The sequence below is a fragment of the Platichthys flesus genome, chromosome 9 (assembly GCF_949316205.1).
Source record: "Platichthys flesus chromosome 9, fPlaFle2.1, whole genome shotgun sequence".
NCBI lineage: Eukaryota > Metazoa > Chordata > Actinopteri > Pleuronectiformes > Pleuronectidae > Platichthys > Platichthys flesus.
This window is the reverse complement of record NC_084953.1, coordinates 24,766,568-24,789,537: the sequence shown is the minus strand read 5'-3', so window position 1 is coordinate 24,789,537 and position 22,970 is coordinate 24,766,568. Positions and strand designations below refer to the sequence as shown.

The following is a 22,970-nucleotide window of genomic DNA, read 5'->3' as shown; positions in this document are numbered from 1 at the left end:
GACTGCTGATTGCCACTTCCTCTCTGTGTTACAGGGGACAGACTTTGAACTGGCCGGAGCTGATCCAAGTCCAGACACTACATCTGCTGCACTGCACCCCTGCTTCCGCTGCTCCGTGTGGCAGGATCCTCCACTCAGGGGGATGGAAACTTTCATCACTAACTGGCTCGTCTACCTGCTGAGATAGTGGCACATAAATATGATATTCAAGTTTACTTTTGTAGAGGTTGTTGGCAGGACCTTTTGGAGGAGTATATTTTCCTTATTACAAGGAATAGTTCCAAGATTTCCCATCACCAAGCTGGAGGAAACTGATGGCTGTTACATTTCCAGCGGATAATTTACACTGCCTGGATTTTAAAGAGGATCATTAGCAACCCTCACCCCCCATCCGTTCTGGAGCTACTTATGCCTGTGTGTGAACATGAGAATTGGAGTGTAATTGTGTGTTTGCATCAAATGGCTTAAGTGAGAATTTTTAATCGGAAAGTACAAAAGAGGACACAGCTAGGAAGTTGAGTTCAAGGAGTAGCAGATATGTCCCAGTGGAGGCACCATTCGAGGACTGGGTGTCGACTATTTCAGTCTGCGGCGGACGGGACAAAGATGATGGGATACGTAGGACTTGAAGTTTCCTTGAGGGCCAATCGGTGGGTGTCCTCTCTAATATGGCTGGGACTGCTGCTGCTGCAGGCAGCCCCAGCTGCCGTATCAGCTCAGAAACTCGATGAGAACGACCCTGTTGTCACCACTGTCTACGGCAGGCTGCGTGGGGTCAAGAAAGAGCTCAACAATGAGATCCTGGGTCCAGTCGTGCAGTTCCTGGGCGTCCCATATGCTGCCCCACCCACTGGCGAGCACCGGTTTCAGCCACCCGAGCCGCCGGCAACGTGGCCTGAGGTGCGCAATGCCACACACTTTGCCCCAGTGTGCCCTCAAAGCATTGTGGAGGGCCGTCTGCCAGATGTGATGCTGCCTGTGTGGTTTACCAACAGCATTGACATCGTGTCCACGTACGTCCAGGACCAGAGCGAAGACTGCCTCTATCTAAACATCTACGTCCCCACTGAGGATGGTGAGTTAGCCTGCGGGGCTCATGGTAGGATGGTCGGGGAAACAGTGGGGCGCAAGGGTGGAAGGATTTGAACCCACAACCTTCTTGTTGACAGAAGAGTTGTCGGGATGTGTTTTAAGTATGTGAGTGTGCATTTCTGTCTCAGTCCCTATCTGTCTCTCTGTCAGTTGAGGGAAAGCATGACCTTGTGCATGTTTAATGTGCATGACACTGCTTTAAGTACATGAGTGTGTCAGAGTGGTTTTGTGAGTGACAGAATGGTTGGCATATGTGTGTGAGAGAGTGTGCGTGTATGGGGCGGCCATCCATACAGTCCACTTCCATCAGTCTCCTTCCTTCCATGCTCTCTAACCTTCTCTCCTTCTCCACCTCCCTGTCGCTCCTTCTCCTCCTTCTCCCCATGGCCATACCCGCCCCTTCCGCCTAACCTCCCCTAGCTCATCACAGCCTATTGTGCTCTGCCACAATGGCTACAGTTCATTAAACAAGACAGTCGTTGTCATGATCATCACTGATTGATTTGGCTGACTGGCAGAATGACTGTCTGGCTGACTGATAGGCTGAATGCGGTGCTGATTGAGCTGGTGTGATTCATTCTTTCCCCTCTGTCTTTATTTCTCCCTTACCCTCTTTTTCCAAGTCTTTTTCTCTCAATCAGCTTTGTATGTGTGTGAGTGTGTGTGCATGCAGTTTGTGTGCGTGCTTGTGTGTACGCGTGTGTGCGTGTGTGTGTGCGTTTGGGCGTGTGTATATGTTGCCTGTCCAGGGGCTCCATGTTATTCTTTAGTCTTCTATTCATTTTACAGTCAAAAGAATATCCAAGGAATGTGCCAGGAAACCGGGCAAGAAAATATGTAGACAAGGAGGTATGTATGATCTGAACGCAACCTATACAATGCCACAGAAAGAAGACACAGCCTGAAAACAGGAAGACAAATGAGGAAGAAGAGCTGTGTTGTGCAGCAGAAAGGAATTGGAAGATCAAGGTCTACGAATTATTCAGCTCTTGACTCAGGGCATCTGCAGGTTTTAAGAATGCCGAATTTGATAGAGGGGATGGACTTTGAAACGCTACCTGGGAGTAAATTTAAGGCCAATTTTACAAAACACAGTAGAAAAAACACAAACTGTCTGACCAAGTCTTCCACTGACTTAATATACTAGAAGTGAGCGGAGGAGGAATGACCTTTCCATATGTGTCAGAGTTGCTAAGGACCATTAGATGTCCTGCAGATAGACAGAGTAACATATTCGCTGGTAAAACCCTGAATCAGCCACATGATTTGTAGACCCTGTGAAGTCAGGACGAGGGCGAGGTAGAGTCAGAGCATCAGACTCCCGTGGTTCACTGCTGTGTGCTCTCATTGGTAGGCCACATTGGGAGAGTTGATTGGACGCCAGCTGTGGGGTCGGAAGGTGTCCGCTAAGGATGCTGGATGTGCGAGGAGACGGCGGCACATTTATTAGTTCAGGCACATAAGCAGACACCCAAACACACACACACACACACACATGCACAGTGTGATGTAGTCGTATGCAGTGTTAAAGAAGATGAGCTGGACCCAGACTGTGTAATCTCCATTAAAAGAAAGCAGAGCTGTGTTCAGGTTTGCTCGGGCTTCTGTATCAACCACTGTTTCATCAAGATAATGTCCTCCTCCTACTACCCCTCGCCATCTCCATCCCGCAGCCTTGTACTCCTCGATGTATATACTGTGTGTGTGTGTGAGAGAGAGAGAGAGAGAGAGAGAGAGAGAGAGAGACTGACAGAGTCCTTTGTAAGCTTAGGGTGTTAATGTCATTGTCTTGGCAGCATTGTATATTATCACTTAGTGCACATTCCTTCTCTTCTCAAATGTGCGCTCTCACTGCTCCTCTCCTCAAATGTGTTGTGCAGAGATGTACAGAGCAGACATGCATTTAAAATGGAAGAATATGAAAGCTTACATATTTGGTCATATTGCCATCATGCAACCAAGTACCAGACAGACCCAGATTGTTTTCATTGTATGGAAAAGGGAGATAAGGTCGAGCAAACAATGAGCGATGCAGGAAAAAAAGCAAAATGTTAAATTTGTGACCTTGAGGCTGCTTTGCCTTTAATTTACATCCTGCGGTTGGAAAGAAAATTATTTATTCTTGTGAAAACGGCATTCTCACACTTTACATACAGTACTCCCACAGCAAATACTTGATTAAGCATTATGCAGTGAGCCATAGGTAATTAGAGTGTACATACATTAAATTAACATTTATGCATGTAGGCCACTTGGAACATATGTATGTATGTAATGAGAACAGTAGATTATCTATGCACCTCAAGTAAAAAAAGCACAAGAAGTAGAGGTTCAAAAGTTAAATAGAATATAAAAGCTTAGTTTAAAATGAAAAACAGTAAAGATAAATTTGGGCCAAATAAATTAAATGACATAAGTTGTAGAATCAATGATTCTACACAGCCACACCAGCCCATAATATGTACTCTGTTAAAAGGAATGTTTTGGACTTAAATCAAAGATGACACAAACAACATGTAGATATAAACGAAGGTACAGATACCGTTTAGGGTAAAGAAAACTCGTTGGTATTAACATTTTATAAAAGCACATACATTAACTGAAACCCCGATTGTAAATTCATGATAAAGCTGGTGATAAAGACAGGCAACGCTGAACATGAATCATAGGAGCAAATGCAAATGCAAGCCTATTCCACACAATGTCTCTATTTTTATAGAGTACCAGAGTGAACCTATGATGGGTGCATGCAGACAGTTAAGTTGAGTTAAGGTTATGTTACCATTTTTCCTATGGTGTTTTCCTATCTTGGCAAGTTTACATCGTCAACATTACTCAACGTAATGGGAGCACACAGTCCCATGTTCGAATAAGTTAATGGTTGGTTCCATCATGTGGGGAATGCTACACAGCCGTCAGCCAAAGATGGGGCTGAGCATTACTAAATGACAGCATGGATGTAGTAGGTTGTGGTCAGCTTGGCATTGAGTGAATCTCCTGACAGATGAATAAATAATTGATTTAAATGACTCACTTTTGCCTGTGAAAATGAAGCCACTTTCTATTCAGAGGAAAAGTTGCAGAGTAGACAGAGGTCAGGCCCTTCCATGAGGCTTTAGATAAGTTAGCATTCATTTACAAAGACAGAGAAGAGTTAAGATTGGAAGAAAGAATATTTTGTCGCCTTTTCAACTTTAGTAGCGGTGGCAAGTCAGAAAAAAAATATTTTCAAATCGCTGCTGCTGTGACAACTTTCAATGTGGAATATTTCTTTCATGGTACCCAAGGCCCACTTTAAGTAGCAGTATAGCAGCCTTAACCATTTGATTTTAGTGGTTATAATGCATGATGAAATACTTGTGCTTAAAATAGTTAACGAATGATTTAAATTAAATCCCTCACATGGACAATAAGGTCTTGTTTCAGTGCAGTCATCAGGAGCATCATAATTGATCTTGTGTCATGAAAGCGTCAACATGCTAAGACATCACATGGAACTCTGCAGACACAGTGTAATGTGTCTGAGTCACTACAGCTTTATGACCATGTCAGCAGTATATTTAATTCGTCATGCATGTGTTTCCAGTTAATTGTATCAGATCTAAAGCTTCACATAGGTCTTATTTTTTGGCTAACCTAATCTACAGTAACCTGTACAGCTTTCCTTTTACAGAGGCTTTTCCTTTATTCCTCCGATACTTTCAGGAAGTCAGTCATTATCAGGAACACAGTGGTAGGATGTGCAGTCTGTGGTGCGTGTAGGGAGTGGACCGATCATGTTGAGTGACAGGGTAATTTCATGGCTAGATGTGTGTGGTAACAGCGCTGGATTGGAAGAAATACATTATCAGTAAGTCTGACTTTTTTAAAGTAGCACACTCAGTTGAGCTGGAGCTGTTGGGTGATGAAGCTGGTTGTTTTACGTCAGACACAAACACTTTGTCTAAAGGAAGACTGATGTCCTCAAGCTGCAGGTGCAAAACCATCAGGAGTGAATATGGTTGCAAATCTGTCTGTCTTCTGGATCTTTGTGTTTTATACAAAGATGATATTCAAGCTACAAAATCATGCATGTTGAAGTTACAGCTTGTTCACTGTCAAATGTCAGTAACCATCAACATTGGAGGATTCTAGACAGTAACAGTGAAATGTTTTTTTACAAATGCTTTTCTATGAATGTCAGAGCCTTAATTCTTATGAAATTAAATTGTTAGCTGCAGCTGTTCTGTTAAATATACACTGCTAATGTTTGTATATATTAAATATATATATCTGAAAAAAAAACAGACCAGTTTGTAGTATACTATTAAATAAGCACATAATGTGTATTTGGAGAAGAAAACTAGGAGCATCGATGTGTGAGAGTCGGCTGTGGGGAGTATTTATGGCTATGAGACTGTTATTGGCCTGGCTGGGTGTCAAACTCTGCTTTTTAATAAAATGTTCTGAATAAGAAATTAAAGCTACAGTGTTTAAGTATTTGATTAAGTTTAACATGTCTTCACGTGAAGAGGTGCGATGACCCAGACTCACTGAACAGCCTGGCTGCAGTGCACAGATGTTTCCCTTCTCAGGTTTTTGAGTAAGGGTGGGATGTCAAGACTGTCCATAGGTACATTAACCTACTTCTGCTCTAATACAACTCCTCTTACGCCTGCATCACACTGCATGTTTGTGTATGCAGCACATGATGGCTGCGTTGCTGATCTTTTGTGTATCTGCTATTTGAGGCTACGTAATGGAGCCATGCATCTTCCGGTCGTGCAACAGCAGAGCAACCTTGTTGAAACAAATAAATGGGTTCTGGTGCTTCTACTTTGAAATCACAACAGACATTGTTGAAAATATCGATCTTTTTGACACATTCAACAAGTAGACATTGAAACTGTGGTGAACGATCATCTTCACTCTATTTTGCTTTGAACCAGATGCTGTACACAGAGAAAATGGAGACCCTACCCGCAGGAGACGGGCGCCTGTGACGTTCTGACCTGATATCATGGCCGCCTAAATAAAACGCAAAATGCTCTGCGCTGCTCACACTTCCAGTGTGGCCTGGGTATTACTCCCCTCACACTGCGGCTACAAGCTCAGCTCATTTGTTTTTCTCTTTTTGGCACGTGGTGCATGCAGACACACTGGCCCCTTGCAAACAAAATAGTTGTCATTTTTGTATGTCTTCCACTGTAAAACAAAATAAGCACATTTTATGCTGCTTAACTCAGCCACAGCCACCAGGATCTTCGGCAGAGAACGATTGCTTTTGAGTCTCACGCCAGGGGTGGCTTGTTTTTCACAGCGTCCATATTGTAGCTTTAAAATATTATTGAGACAGCTGCTTGTTCTGAGACAACAGCGAACACTCATGCATTAATATTTGAAAAGCTTTGGCTCCTTTCCTGAAATGAAAAAGGGTCCATAACAAGTTTATATCCCTTAAAGTAATGCATTGGAAAAAAGAGATTTTTATACCGGCACCTGTCATGTGGTATTTTCAAACAAAGCTGAATGCTTAAGTTGCTGCAAGTTGATTCATGCATTTTTGCATTTTTTGTATTATTTTTCTCACCGTCTCGCTCCTTCTCTTCTTTTATCATCACAGTCTCCACAAAAGCCCACAGCAGACTGCGGTCATGTTCAGGCCTCCTCTCTGCCGGCTGTCAAAAGGCATTATGGGTAGCATGAAAACACAGGCTGATGCAGGAGTACATGTGAGAGGGTGAAGGGAAGTTCATGGAAGACAAATTATCACACTTTTCATAATAACAACAAATATATAAAATGTCACAGACTGAACATCAGGGCAGGATTTTGTTTTCACTTTACTGTTTCTGATGTGTTTAGCAGTTTTTGGCTTGTTCAAGCAGGCTTGTGTTTTTCTTTTGAGATTTGATCACTGCATCTTAAATTAACCCTTTTCTTTATCCAGATTCAGTAGCTGGAGAAAAAATGCAAGCCCACTAATAACAGACTGCTTTGTGAAAACAAGTCTCCAGCGGTGGCAATTGCTGACCAGAGGGGGGCCACACATGTGTTTCTGAACAGATTACATCTATTAGGGCCGGCCGGTTTTCTTCAAGTGCAGTTATCGACTTGGGATCTGTGCAGATAATTCACCAGTGTGTAGAAACGTACAAAGGTCAGTATCATAATTAATCTAAAGTGATGACAATGGTTTCCCACTTTCTCTGTGATGGAACTTAACAAGCTACCTGGGCCCAAACAAAAAAAAAGAAGGTAATTACTGTTGCTGTGGAAACAACGGCTAAATCAGCGACCTGTTTTAAGATTGTGGCTGATGAATGTATCTGTGAGCATGAATTTGAAGGACTAGTAGTGAAGCTGGTTGTTTTACGTCAGACACAAAGTGCATTAACATTTTGGTTAATGCACTTATTCATGTTCTTGCTGAGAGTTAAATGAGACGGTTAATACTGAGCTGCAGTCAGGATGTGGTTGGGATCTAGCTCTGTATTTCTACATGTATTAGCACCTTTAACGTTCACTTCTTCTTTGTTGAATCTGTATGAAAAAACTCACATTTAGTAATTTCTAGTGTTCCTTTTACAGTCGGTTAATGTCCTAGCCTAATTCTTTGCAGGAGGGAGTGAATGGAAGGCAATGGAAATGCACTGGAGCAGAACGTTCTTTGCTCTAAGCTTTAAATTCAACCTGACACAGGCAACAGTTTGTGAACACGACTCATCGGTTAGAAAGAATTCAAAGTCCCATACTCACACCTCCTGGAGCAACAGCGAACACCCTGCAGCCGAGGTGATGGAAAGAAAATCATTTTTATACTAACATGTTATTGAATTGCAATATAATTATGACTTATTACCTCAAATATATACTTCCATATTCATTATGATTTTCCATTTGAGGAGAGCTGATAATAACCAATACTCTATTTAACTGCCATGTCAAGATGTCTGAGTATAATTAAGACCTGATCAAACTCAGGACCAAACATTGAAGAGGCTGTGTGTACTGTGAAGTATTCACTTATGGCGCTGCTCTGGGAAGTTAGTTTTACATCATGCTGTTTGTGTGCTTCCTGGAATCCACCTTGAATGCTGTCAGACCTCATAAAAACAACAGAGAAGATCTGTCTGTGGTGGGTTGCAACTCCCTATATGTTTACTTTCTGTTGAATTAAATGCTTGGCTTTTGAAACCCAAACTAGGCCATTTCCCAGCGCATGTGAACGCTATTTAATGTCTCAAATAGTTGCGGATATATTTCAACATGTTGCTTTATTCTGAAATTATCTGTGTGCCATCTCCTCTCCAGAGGGGTTGAGAATAGAAGCTCCATTGTAGATTTGCCTTTCCTCAAGATTCAGGCATCTTCAGAGAAAGTTTCACTACGTCCCTTCACAGTTCCCCCTCTCCCTTATCTCTTTCTTCTCCCCGCTTCTCTGTCTTTACATCTGCCTTCATCCCCCTCACACACACAGTTTAGCCTTTTCCCTCATGCCTGTCTCTGTCTCTCCGTCCATCATGACCTCTTCACCCTGACCACATCTCACTTTCCCTCTCTGTCCTTTTCTTCTTGCTTGTGTCTTTTCTCTTTTTAACTCCTTAGGCTTTGTCCCAGTTTTTCAGTTGTTGAAGGAGGATCCTGCGGGATGCGGCATACACACACAAACTTGCACACATACATAAACACAAGAAAGAGGGGAGGAAATAGAAGGCAGGAATAGGCATGGCCCTTCTTGTGTTTGGGTCTCCCTTGAGGGGCTCTGTCACCTCCACTCACAGCTTAACTTCTCTGCTCCGTTTCTTCTTAGGTTAGTGTGTGTGTTAGCATGTGTGTGTGTGTTAGCGCATTTGTGTGCGTGCATGTGTGTGCGTGCACTCCTGTGTAGATGAAATACATGGATTTGTGTACCAATGTGTGGGGAGAATATTAGGTTTGTCTCCTGTCAAACTAGGTTTAACTGGTTCTGGTGATGGACTTTTTCACCTCTGCCCTTTTGGACTCAGAGTTAATTCTGAACCAAACATTGGTACAAAAAGAGGAAAAAGGAACAAGATCCTTTCTCTGCACTTATAACTATCTTTTCAGCTTAGTTTCCATCTATTACTCAATGCCAATGGCATGAATGTAATATCTAATCATATCTTATAATTTCATCTCATAATAGTAAATAGTGGATCCTGATCGTGGTGGCAGCTGATCGTGGTCTTTGGTTACAAAACTCCTTGATAACATTTTTGTCTGGGAGCTAAGAATCTCACCGGATATTTAAAGAAATACAATCTAAACAAGTCACTTAAATTCCTTCATTTAACTGTCAAGTATAAAGCTCCTGTGCTTGAACAGCCTGTTTGTTGTTGTGTCAGAGAGGAGAGATGAGAGTGTGACCTTGGCTGATTGAATAGACCCTTATTTTAAACCTTTTGTTCTTCCAAATAGTAACACACCACAGCATACACGCACACGCCCATGCACACACGTGCACTAAAATGCATGCGTGCATTCATGCCTGTGTGCAATTCTGCTCAAGGTGAAAGCATTGATAGCTGTTCATACATATTCATGACCCTCGCATTACAATACATAAATATGAGGCTTATTTCCTTTTCTTCTTTCCTGAATATTAAATGAAGGACATTTGAACTGTCGGCACACAGCCAACACACATTACTTTCACAAATGTCAGCAACAGCAACTGCACAAAAGTCGGGGATACAAATGTCATAACATTGCCCCATTTCTAAGATTCATCTCACAAAAAAAAAAATCAATCTCCCCCCTCATGTCTTTAGCGCTCCGTCGCTGCTGCTGTGGCAGGGACACATTTTCCCTCATGCATATTTCAGACACAGCATATTGTGAACAACACAGATAGACAAGGCGAGGTGAAAAGTAACAGCTTTTCACGTTGTTTCCATTTCATTCCTAGTCATTATTTATGGGGATCCTTTCCAAAATGGCCAAACAGTACAACCATGCATGAGGCTGTTTTCCTCAGTGATGGAGAGGCATCCGTAAGCTAACTGTTGGCAATGATGTTAGCCTCTGCACACAAACAGCAGGAGGACACGATTGAGGGTTAGTTGATGAATTATGTCATTGTTACCCTTTGCGCCGGCATAGCCCATGTCTGTGTTTGTGTGTGTTATGTCTGTGTGTAAGAATAATAAGTCAACATCGCATGGACAGATATTCACCAATCTTTGTGGAAATATTAGTAGTTTTTTTGCAGCATTTCAGTCAAATATCAAGGTCAAGGTAATTAAAAAATTGTGTACAAGATATTACAAAAAGATTCCTCGTCATTAGCGGTGACGTCATGGAGAAGCCACAATGGTGTCATCCATTGTTTAAAAATGCATTGTTCCAGATATCTCTGTATCTATAGGTCTAAAGACATGACCCAATAAGCTCACGGAGATAAAAAATATCATTTTATGATCATATAGTAGATAGTATGTGAATCACCCCTCCGATCATTTTAATTTCTCTGGTATCACCTTGTGGTTTTGATGGTTGTACTTGAGTAGTGAATAGTATGGTGCAGTCTAATTGAGTTATGGTAAAAAAAAAAGGTACACAGTGAATTAAAAAGAGATCGAATGGGAAGACAGATTAGGAAATTAATTATTACTAATTCCAGTAAATATTACATTTGTAAAAAAAAAGGGGAACTTGATAATGCGCCTGAGAAAACATCAACGGAAATTAAGTCAGTACTTGAATGATGTTGATTCAAAAGAGTAACACAAATAGAAAGCGGTCTCTCACTCATGTGATAGTAATACGACACAAAAGGCAAATGAGTTCCACAGAATTACACAGATTGACGGGCTTTTGATCGAGATATTCTGGGGACATGCTGATATTTAGTTGAACATTCTCCTTTAGCTGGTAATCATTGTGCTGGCTACTGTGCATGCTAATGATTTAGCATTTGAGATTCGTGGGGTTCATGTAGAAGCAAGTTTTGCATAAGCTCAGATTGAAAACACAGCGCTGAAACAACCACCAGTGGTCTCACCATGACAAGGTGACTGGACCAGAGAGAGGATTGCTGCGACAGTCTGCATATTTCCCGAAGACGAACAGGGCGTGAGGGAGCTGCAGGAGACATGGACCCTGAAGTGCAGCGGTGCATTCACGGAGAAGAAAATCCACTGGTTACGTTTCACACGCAGTTCTTTTGTGTGCCTGTGTCTTCTGTAAGCAGTGTTTGCAGAGAACATACTAGTGTGAAATAGCAGGTAAACTCATACTGAGGTCGAGAGCTTTCTGATTCATCCAGCAGCGGCCCCCTTCAGGGAGCTCTATTGTAGCCCAGGGGACTATGAAATCTGAAATCGACTGTTAGGGGGCTGCCAAGTCCCTTTAATTATGCTGTGATGTTAAATTAGGTATGTAGGACTAGAGCAGGGTATATGTTAAAGCTCTGGCCCTAGGCCCAGATCTAATATCCCCATAGATACATATGGACTACCACTATTCCCTGGTCTTTATTGGGCCTGTTGGCACAATTAAGTCTTTTGAAGTGAATAGACGGCTACAGGACTGATGTGTGGAAAGTCAACTTGTTGTTTGTTTGTGTGCACATTTAACAAAACAGTTTGTGCGTGTGTGCATGCTTGGGAAGGCACATGGACAAGATGACGCGTGGCCAGATGGCTTATATGTTGGACGCCCAGCACAGAGGCCAAGGTGTCACCTTGGCTTGCTAATGAGACAATGTGAGGTGTGGGGTAGCAGTGGGGTGGTTATCAGAATACAAAATATCTAATGAGTTGTGAAACACACTTTGTTTGGCTTCCAATGCTGGAGTGTCAGGTTAATACTTTATCAAGAATTCAGCATTGTATTCTGTGGATGGCGTAGAGAAGGTGTTTTAATATCTTGGGGCCGTCAAAGCATGATCTTATAGCAGGCGGATAGAAACGACTAGCACGTTTTGAAATGTTTTCTTATTTCAGAGTGATTCTGACAATGGTCTGTGATGGCTCTTTTCCCCCTTACTTTGAATATACCAGTTATTTGAATATGGTATATGTTATGCTGGCAGGTAATGACTAATTAAAAAATGAAAGTGTTACATACTAAATATCTGCATATTACGCTCTCTGCTGCTTCATTTTTTCATCTTTAAGTCGCTTAAATTATGGAGATGTCGTCCTGAATTGCCTGAAACTACTTTGAAAACAGAAATAAAGAAATTTATGAAGAAATAACTAACATTTTCACTGGCAATGCGTCAAAGAGTGATTTAAACTTACACCTCCGATGAGTTACAATTTTACATCTAGAATCAAGAGAGTTCATGAGCCCTTTTTTGGGACTCATGGCCAAAAGGAGTCTGTTTGTAAACGGAGTTTAATCCTTGAGTACATGTACCAGTGTAAATACATAAAGAATCTCTTCTATGTCCACTTTCAGTCTCCCCCTTCCATTCCCTGTTTGCAGTTTACTCACACATGAGCAGATGAAAAGTCATTAGCTCGATCCCAAATTGCTACCCAGTGTCTCATCTGTAATATTTATGTGCTGCACTAACAAATACAGGAGAATGACAGAACAGCTTATTGCCACAATGAGAAGTAATGGGATGTAATTTGGTGTTGCACCACTACATAAATCATTTAAAGCCCTGCAGTCATATCCACTCTAAAGGTGCTCTATAATGGACCAGCCCTGGCGTTAATGCAGTAGATGTCTCTCTTTCTATCTCTCTGTTGCTCTCTGTCTATGCACCCTGTATCACTTGACCAAACTTTTTCACTAAGGGTTGTGATCTTTGGCTCTCACTCTGGATTATTGCGTTTGATAGAATAACAGAGGCGACATTATCTCGTCTTATCCAAAGCAAATCATCTTTCACTGAAGCTTTCACTGCTCCAACATAAGAACACAATAAAAACACGTTTTTTTTTTTGTAAAAACTCCATCATAATTACAAGGTCATTAAGTGAGACTTATTGTGTTGATTGACAATCAACTCTATAACAATATCTAATATCTAATAAAAATATCCCTGTACCTTTAACAAAGACTTTTAGCCAAAAGGTAATTAATGGAGAATAGTATAGCGAAACATATATACACATAGCTTTCAGTTTATCAGGTTCTCCTAGCTGAAGCTAATTCAGGTTAATACAGCAGCCCTGCAATGAAACCTTCATGAAGGTTGTCGTGTTCAGTATTTACTGAAATCATTTCACAGAGATGCTGATTCATATGGAAGGCCAGTTTGGAGGATTCACATGATAAATGGATAACTGGTGAAATAAATATTCATCATTGAAGAAATTACCTTTCTTATTTCATCATTTCGATGTTGTTGCTGTTTAACAGACTTCTAGAAATGAACCTTTTTGGGTGGTGTTTTTTTTTCTGCCTGTGCAACAGCTTTTCATATATAAAGGACACTCCACCATCATTAAATGTAGTCATAAAGATTATTACTGAGATTTAAAAAAAATAGTGTAGAAACGCTTCTTGGACTGTGACAGGGAAATCTGATGCCTGATGCAAATATACATTTGTGACCATGTTGGTGCAGTACTACATTTGTCCTCTGTGGAGCCCATAGACTGTATAAAAGAATAGCGCAAGGTGTAGCCACAGTGTTTGTGGTCGAATAGCACTGTGGTGGTCAGCTCATGTTTGCTTCACTGCCAATCTGGAGACATCTGACTTTATAAACGTGGGGACTCAAATACACTAAGACGCTGTATAGAGTGTTTAATGTATATACAACCGTTTGGTCATGTCTGAGCCTGTGGTCACAGATGTATCATTTGTATGCAGCCTAATTATAGTGATGGCGGAGACCCCAAACTCTGAACAAAAGTCTCCTGTGCATCGTTATGACCACTGCGGGATCCTTTAAGGGTCAGGTTGAGTCACTGTGGGGACCTCTGTGGTTCAAGGGCTTCAGGCATTTCGCTAAGACTTTGCAGGTTATCGTGCTTTCTGAATTTTCTTCCTCTCTCCTTCCCTCTTGACCTGTCTTTCTGTCTTCATCTTTTTCTCCAGAGAAATTTATTCTGAAGTCGACATCATTAAGTACCTTGACTCATGTGCTGCTGGGTTTTAATGTTTAATTTCACACCAAACAAGGGGAGGAGGACAGGGAGGAGGAGGTTGAAAAGGTGGATGGAGGATAGGGGGGGATCGCACTGGTGGATAAGTTTGTTAATTGTGTGTGTGTGTGTGTGTGTGTGTGCATTAGTGTACATGTGTTCATTATTTTAAATCCAGTAATTAGCCTCGCCAGTGCATTGAATCGGTGGCTCTAATGAGACCCTTAAACCTATTGCCACTCAAATGTCTCAATGTACAGCAAATAAAGATGCTGAACACACACACACACACACACACACACACACACACACATATACACTCAGCATTATTTCATCTACAGTGTATACCCCCCCCCCCCCTCCCACCCAGCACACACACATACACTGTGTGTGACCTGCTCATAGATGATGTACATTCACCCATAGTTAATACCATCACGCACATTATGTGCAGTTCACATAACGGCTTGTCTGTTATAGCATTTCAAGGAAAACCGGCATGTCTCCTTGTGCGTGTGCGTGTACGTGCGTGTGTACGTGTGTGGTGAGTGTGTGTGTGTGTGTGTGTGTGTGTGTGTGTGTCAGCGCATTGGAGACAGCAATGAACACCTCAGCAACTTCAGATGCACAGCAGCTGTCAATAACCCATCACTTGTTTCAAGCATATTGGCAGCGAGTCAAATACAGTAGTGTGTGTTTGTTTCAGCTCGTTCAGTAATTCTTTGACACTGGTAGTTGTTTGTTCAGTCAAGGCCCATTTAAGTAGTTTGTTTGTGTATGTGTGTGTGTATTGAAAGCCCATGCAGATGAAAGTGTTACACCTAGGAATGGGCCTCAGATTGCATTTTGGTTGTGTGTGTGTGTACAGTTATCTTTGTAAGGAGCATTTTGAGCTTACAAACCTCACTTCCTGACTAGGTTTAGGCAAGGGTAAGGCATTTAGTCTGGATTATTAAAGTTTGTTTAAAGGCCTAGGGAATGCATTATCCCAATGAGTGTCCTCACTAAGATAGAAATGTGTGTGTGTGTGTGTGTGTGTGTGTGTGTGTGTGTGTCTGTGCGTGCTGACAGTTAAAAGCAAAGGTGTTCAATCACAAATGCTCGTCAGTGTGGCCGGAGAGATGACTGACGTGGGCAGAGGAGAAGTTGTGTAAAGACACCATCAGCAAACTGAGGAGGTGTGGGTGGAGAGTAAGCAGGACCTAACAAGCGTGAAGTAGAGATGATCAGTGCATTAGTGGGATATAAATGAATGCTCTCCGGTGAGTGATCATCTGAGGAAAGACTAGTACACATTCAAACACTACATGTTGATGCTCGGACCACTGCCCAGCTGTGTGAACACTTGGTGCAGAGTGTGAACAGGTAAGCATTTATTCAATCAAATGAGAGTTGTTGAACTCTAAGCAACATCTGTTTTTCAACATCCACTGGCACTTTCGACACCTCTAGTTATCTTGCCAACAAGAGCTTAAGCAAACTAAATACTGAGAGTAAATGTGTCCCAACTATGGCATAATATAACAAAATGCAGGAGAGCAATGTTAATTAAACTGTTGAAAAACTGTTTGAATCCTTTTCATAATAATACCTTTAATCTTCTTTTACTTTATTAATATGAACCTTATTCTAACTTATAGTATCTTTGTCTCCTGCTGCTTTGTTATGTAGTCTATTCCAAGCGTTTCCTGCAGTTCATGAAATATCGGTAGCCGTCTGAAGGCAGCAGGACACACATGCTGCTAAATCTTTTAGATCCGATTTTGGAAGGGCCCACCCGGGACACAGTGGCATCGTGCCATGCTGCTCTCTGTGTTAACCTTGAGTAATCCATGTATTAACCACCAGCGTTCTTTAATTCTTTCCAATGCAGTTGACGTACGCTAAAACATCGAGCTTGTGGTACCCTGACACACAGTTGTCAAATATTTGCTGCCGATTGTTCAGCTGACATAGCGTCTTGCATCACACACCTCTAAACACATCAGAATGGCCACTTTAACTAAGTAGCCTACTTGTTGATGTGGGAGCTGTTCAATTAGCACAGCTCATTAATTCTCATCATCAGCCATTCTAGGTTTTGCAGCAAAAGTGGTATCTCTTGTTTTAAACTTGAAAAGGCATGAATTTCAATACAGTGTAAATCACTTGAATTGATACGATCATTAATGAGTATATATCCATCATTTGAGTGTGTGTATATGATTGTCTCTATTATATTCCATATATTTCCTGCAAATTTGTCGTGCTGTGTGTTCACGCTGTGCCGCACTGACCCATTTAAACAACCATATCATTTTCTGGTGAAGCTCTTCATTTGTCGAATCATTGTCGTCATGCTTTGGATTGGCTCAGCTGCTTCATAACTATCAGAGCAGGACTATGACAGGTTGAGAGTCCAAAAACTTTGGATTCTGTCCATTTTACTTATCAGTATGTGCATTTGAGCTCAAGCCCTGTCATTTTGCACAGTTGTTTGCATTTGCACAGCAAAAATAGACTGAATATGTACAAAATATTGACATTGGGCCTTAAGAAGCAATATCAGTCTGATCAATTTAGTTATGTGAGAAGCCATTGAAGTGTTACTTTTATATAACCTTGTTTTTATCCTTATTTATCCATTTCTCCCTGAGTACTGACAAGGCCCTTTGCATGCTGCACAAGTGTAATATCCCTAAGGGCTCGAACTCAGCCACTGCGGTCACTGTGTAATGTCTAAGAATTAGCAGTCCGAACACAAGGCTAGTTTTTCTTCCTCGCTGAAAAGCTGACACTTTCTCCTCCTCAAGGTTTTTCTCCAAAGGGAGCGATGTGTTGATGCCACAAGGGAGATGCTGCGGATGGACAGGCACTGCAGCGGCTGTCGGCAACTCAGGGATTGTCACCTGAGTAGAAAAACAGAAAAGAGAAAGAGGATGGGGGTTGTTGATTAAAGTAAGCGATTGAGGTAAAGCGAGTGAGTTCAGGGATACAATGATAACACCACACTTGAGCAAATTGGGGAAAAAAAAAAACGAAGCTCTCAAATATACACCACCGCAAATCATCCATCATATACAATGTGTATTAATTACCATTATTCAGTTAAAGAATGTCAAGTGTTGGCTTTCTTCTCCACAATTTGTGTGTGTGTGTGTGTGTTTCATCCCATGGCTCTAACAGATAAGGAATGCTTTGCTCTTTGCTCAGTCCCGAGGTTGAAATACTTAAGATTAAAAACCTTGGCAAGCATACTGTTGATGTATTTACATAATACATACATGCACAATATACATTTGTATATGTTTGTATCTCCTGTCCTTCCAATTAAATCACAGATGCCTCCAATTTGTTTCAAAAGAATCTGCCAGATAGATAGATAGAAAGATAGATAGATATAAACAAGTTCGGGTGTTCTATGGGAGAAACAGGCTGATTTTTTATTCATGTGTCTTTTATGTTTATCTGTATGCTCTCATCCCCTCTCCCATGTGCCGCCTCTTTCTAGTTTTCCCAGTGTACTCCCAGATTAGGTGCTTCCACCATCTAATGTACCACATCAATAATTCTATATGGGGGAATGCAGGAAGCAGAAGGAAGGGGAAGGAAATGGAAAAAACCAAGACAGGGCGGAGAGCCTCAATCCACTGCATCCTAAGATCCTTCCACCTGACACCATTTACCATGCAAACCTATTAAATCTTGCATAATTTATCTTTATTATTTATAATCTTCAAATGTGTTGGGGACTCTACTAGAAGGATTTTTACACCGAGGCGGTTTCTGATCCGAATGATTCAACAATTCACAGATGTTTTCCTTTTGTTAAAGAAAAAACAATCAGCAGTTGGCAGGATTGAGGAGGTCACAGTCGTCGGCCTGCATAGCTACCAGCTAGCAACAACTGGCGTAGAGAAGACTGGTGTAGCTGTACAAGTTGACTTACACTAATAATTCTCGACATATTTTTTATGGCTGACAAAGCTAACATTGAAGGCTCCAATGAACTGCACAGTGCAGGTTCTGTCCCAGCTAAAATGATACTGTGTAGGACACAAAATGACACAAAATGACCTTGCTTCCAAGAGAGTAAATGGCTTAGAAATTATATGCCTGTATTTGATGGTGGTTGAGCGTGATTTGTGATGCTCAATTGATACTCAAGGTGTGTTGGACATGTTGCCAAGGGCCCCTAGAAACCCTAGGAAATAATTGAATGATTTCTAGACTTATTAAACCATCAATTAAACCGTTGAGAAAGATATGAAAGCGTATGAATTTAATTGTTATATCATTCCGTTTTTCAAGTTGAAGGGATGTGTCTAAATGAGAACACACTTGTTGTGGATGAAAGCTGAGATTAAACAGATCCTTTTTGTAACTAGCCAATTTAAACCAGTAGTATCTCATTATTTTAGTAGCTATAGTGGTCAGGAGTGAAAAAAAGCAGTGATATGTATTTCTTACCAAGAACCAGGTTCCCTCCAGTATCTCCATCGGAGGCTGTGTTACGTAATTTGAAAGCCCCACTCTTGATGTCCATGATGGAGGCTGGTGGAAGGAGAATCAAAGTAGGTAGAAAACAATGAGTATGACAGACAGGGAGCAAGTATAGGTGAACAAAAAAGCAGAGACGTGAGAGGTAATGCATCCCCCTCCACACAGCTGGGCTTGCTGTCATGTCGGCCCGTCACATGGGATCTGGCTAGAAATACTAGTTGTCTCCGTCTCCTCCAAACAGAAAGTAGGCCACGTCCCGTTCACGCAACCGCTGCATGCCACCCCTCTCTCACAGCAGAACATAAAACAATATGTAGGACATAACGACACAGCTTCAAAGAGAATTATTCAATGTGTAGGGATTGCAACAGAAAATCACCTGTTACTCTGCATCTGTATCAATGTGTACACATACACATCAGAAGTAAGACAGTTGTAATGGTCTTTTCAGTTGAGAGAACTTGCTGGACAGTCACCTGTACTGCACCCTTTGGCTCTGTAGGCCATCTATAGCACTTAGCTGAAAAGTGAGAATCCTTCCAGGGTGTGCTGCAGTTTTGAAGAGCAGACTTTGTCTGTAGTTTCCTTTGAAGTGAACAACAGCTCTTGGCAACTGGTAATGTTTTGTTGTTTTTAAAGCTAGTCAGCTTTTTTTTATAAAGTTTATAGGGGTTTACTTCAAAAGAGGCGGGTAATGTTAAAAACCCTTTGCCTTTAGGAGAACTGTATACTTACTTAAACTTGTCAAACATGTGTATCAACCTAAACATAATGGAGCTGTGGACTTATTATTTTGTGTAAGTGATGTCCTTTTCAAATCGTCTCAAGATTGTAGCACTGCAAACATGATATAAATCTATCATTTATTTTCCTTGTTGTTAACAAAGCCAATATCCAAAAATGATGCAAGCTACGACCAACAGAAAATAGTAATTTGCCTCGCAGTATAGGTGCATTTGCCTTTTTTATTCAACCCTCCCAGGGATAATAATTCAACAAACCACCATCCGGACACTTGTAATTTGTAGGCAGCAATCTAATGAAAGCAAAAGTGACTATGGAAAATAAAACGCTGGTAGCATTCCTTTTTGGTCGAGTCAACAATGAAGTCAAATCATTATCTCCTGCTGGTCAGCAAGCAGCATGGAGGAAAACAAACACCTCAAGATGGGGGAGATGCTGCTGGCTCGCTAGTAGGTGATAATGATTTGACCTGATTGTGGCCTCCATTCAAAAGACTGTATCCTAGTTACACATTTACACATTTGCAGGAGGAAGATCTTGCCGATCCAAACATCGACTTTTTAAATGAACGAATAACATGATTTATTGGGAGGCAAGTTCTGTTAATGACAGTCAGCAATGGACTACTTAACAACTTAGGAAACTTTAATAAAACCAAAACTTTTTGATTATTTTATTAATCAATGGGCCCTCACCAACTGAAGACATATAAATAATCCAGGTATGGACAGACAGTTGAACTTCAGGACCACATCAAAGGTAGGAAGTTGACACCATTTTGCTGTGTTCCTGGTTTATGGTGCCAGTACATCTGAATGAATTATACTGTTGTTCTTTGTTTCAGATAAATTAAATGAACATTTGATTTGTCTCTGTATGTTGGCCCAGTGATGTTGTGGCAATTAGAGCAGTATATAAGGAAAATATGCGATAACGTTGTTGAATGTTGCAACGACGATATTCGATAAATAAACAAATGCTAAATGTTGTGTGATGATCAATGTTGATGTTGTGGCGTCCCTTCAAACAAATCAACGTTTAAACTGTAGCGAGTCCTCAGCCCCGACTTGATAAGATAATGGATATAGATAATGTATGGATTAATGAACATCAAAGTGTTACTAATGTGCAATTCTTTGAAAGTCATCTTTTATACAAATGTATGATAGGCTACCTTTGAATAGTCCTTTAGTATTTGACCAAATCATAGATAAAGAACAAACAAATAATCTTCTGTCAAGTATTTCTGTTATAATTCTTATGACAATGACTCAGTATGCAACGGGGCGGTGTGGCCTAGGGGTAGAGTGGTCGTCCTCCAACAAGAAGGTCTGCGGTTCAATCCTCACTCTTCCCCATCTGCATGCCGAAGTGTCCTTGGGCAAGACACTGAACCCCTAAATGGCCCCTCATAGATATTGAATACACCAATTGTAATTCGCTTTGGATAAAAGCGTCTGCCAAATGACATGTAATGAATGCAACACGAAGATAGGAATGGGCTTTGCTTGATTAGGACATAAAATGTGACACAGTCTGTATCTGATGTGACTTTAGATTGTTAATCTTTCCATCATTTGAGAAGGTGTATATCTCAGCTCATTAAGCAACTGTCACACACCATGTGATATTATTTTCAGATGATAACGATCATAATTCCATATGAGTGGCTGTCAGTGGCAGCAGCTGCTCAATGCCTTTCTGTCCTTTCTGAATTCTGTAGTGCCTTACTTTCCCATCAACATCAGTCTTTTTATAACTGGAGTTCTCTGGATTTAGATCCATTAAAGGAGTGGATGGAGGGAGGAAACTGAATTGATTGTTGGAGCAGAAAACAAGAGGCTAGTTAGAAGATTTATTATGAGCTACTTTGAAAAGAACCTGAATTTAAAACTTGCACAGGTTAGATTAATTTAAACGCCGATTGGAAAGGCTGATTTGTTAGAATTAGTCTTTTCTTTCTTTCTCTGTTCTCCTCAGTCTGCGTGATGTTGGATTGACGGTGATATAGGAGGCTTTTCATTTGTTAGAGGAAGAAAAGCCTGAAAATAAAACCAATCCAAATGAGGAGAGTGACTGGAGCTTTTAAAATGATTAGATGGAATGCAATCTGCTTGTGCCTTCAGGGCCAGAGCGATTTTTGTTTTCTTTGGCCTGGCTGTTGATGTGGTAGGAACAGAGGGTTTATGCCTTCACTTGTGAGGGCTGGCTCTCGTGGTTTTTGCACAGCATGTCTATTAAATGCTTTTGTTCTATAATTTCATTCTCACTGTTGCCAGCATCACAGATGAGAAGCCATGGCATAGAGTTGTGAAGTCTGAGTTATTTTTGGTATCTGGGGGGGTCTGTCCCATTTTGTTCTCTACAGTATGCCTCTGTCAATCTGTGTCCTTGTCTGCACTTGTGTTCTGACACACTTGTGAATTGTCATTTGTCACATCCCAAGCACAATTTAAAGTCTCCTTTTAGCCCAAAATAGGTCAAACATCCAGAAAAGTGTTTCTGATTCTCAAGCTTTCTTTTGACAGTATCCCATAATGTAATCCACATCACATATTAAGAGTAGTTGTTGAAATGTCATGAATCATCATGTGACAAAATAGGTGGTTGTTTGGTAATAGATTGAGTTATAAGCCTGTGTTCAGAAGGCAAGGACATCTAACAGTTCATGTGACAATAAAAATGATGGATACAGCATTCTGAAGCCAAGCTCATACATTAATAAAACAAGATAAAACATTCGGCAGGATAAATTAAATCCAGTTACGCATTCTGGATCAGCTTTGGGTGAATTTAACAAAAACGTTGCCCTAAATTTGCTACTGCTATTAATTGTGCTTGTCTTGTTGATTGATTGGCTTGTCTTCTGAAACAGACTCTCAGAAACCTACTTGGCATAATGATGGCCTTACATAAAACTACTATCCAGAAAATTACAATCTAAAAAAGTTATACTTCCAAGAAACAGCAGCCTTTCTTAATAGTCCTTTAATTGGTTTTAATTAGTGTGTCATGTCTTTTTCTCAATAGAAAAAGTAGCAATAATGTAGCAAAAAAGGTAAATGAAAGGAAATGAAGAGAGATAGAGAATGACACAGAAAGCGGAGTCAAGGATGTCTTTGCCTGATATTCATACAACCTGATATCAGCATACCAAAGGCCGTCCACCTTGCTGCAGTCTTGTCTCAGATTCCCAAAGGGGATGTCAGACATGAAAGGGAGAGTATTTGAAGAGCTAAGGAAGAGCTGAGCTGAAATGTCATTTCCCTTTTAAATTGTCATTTTAGGGCGAGACACTTCAGATCTCCCTTTAAGAAGCCGTAAGTCACCTTGAAGTGATGAAACACTGCCGTGACCGCGCATTCAAACTTGAATCAATTCCCTGCTGTCATTTCTGCAGTGCCACTCATTGATCAGAACCAGTGTGAGCGAGTGTGTGTTTGTGTAAGTGTACGCTGTCATGCTGTTTTTTCCTCTCTCTGAAACCCGGGTGTGATACTGATGCCCTTACAGCCACGGGATCCTCTGTGCTGCATCGTGCAAATTTGCCAGACTCGGGGAATTGTGGGTGACACACTCTCTCTTTGCATCTATTTC

At 41.1% G+C, this 22,970-nt stretch overlaps 1 protein-coding gene across 3 annotated transcripts in view; it reads left to right on the top strand.

Moving 5' to 3' along the window:
- The first annotated feature begins 227 nt into the window (after nucleotides 1-227).
- The window catches only part of nlgn1 (neuroligin 1), a 244,258-nt gene continuing 221,515 nt past the window's right edge, over nucleotides 228-22,970 (top strand). For 2 of the 3 annotated variants that reach the window (XM_062394665.1, XM_062394663.1), the window contains exon 1: nucleotides 228-1,075. In XM_062394665.1, the coding sequence (XP_062250649.1) occupies nucleotides 538-1,075 (538 nt within the window). In that variant the 5' untranslated portion in view covers nucleotides 228-537. Of the gene's footprint in view, nucleotides 1,076-1,881; nucleotides 1,942-22,970 lie in introns of all 3 variants that reach the window. The other variant, XM_062394664.1, reaches the window with a different exon arrangement.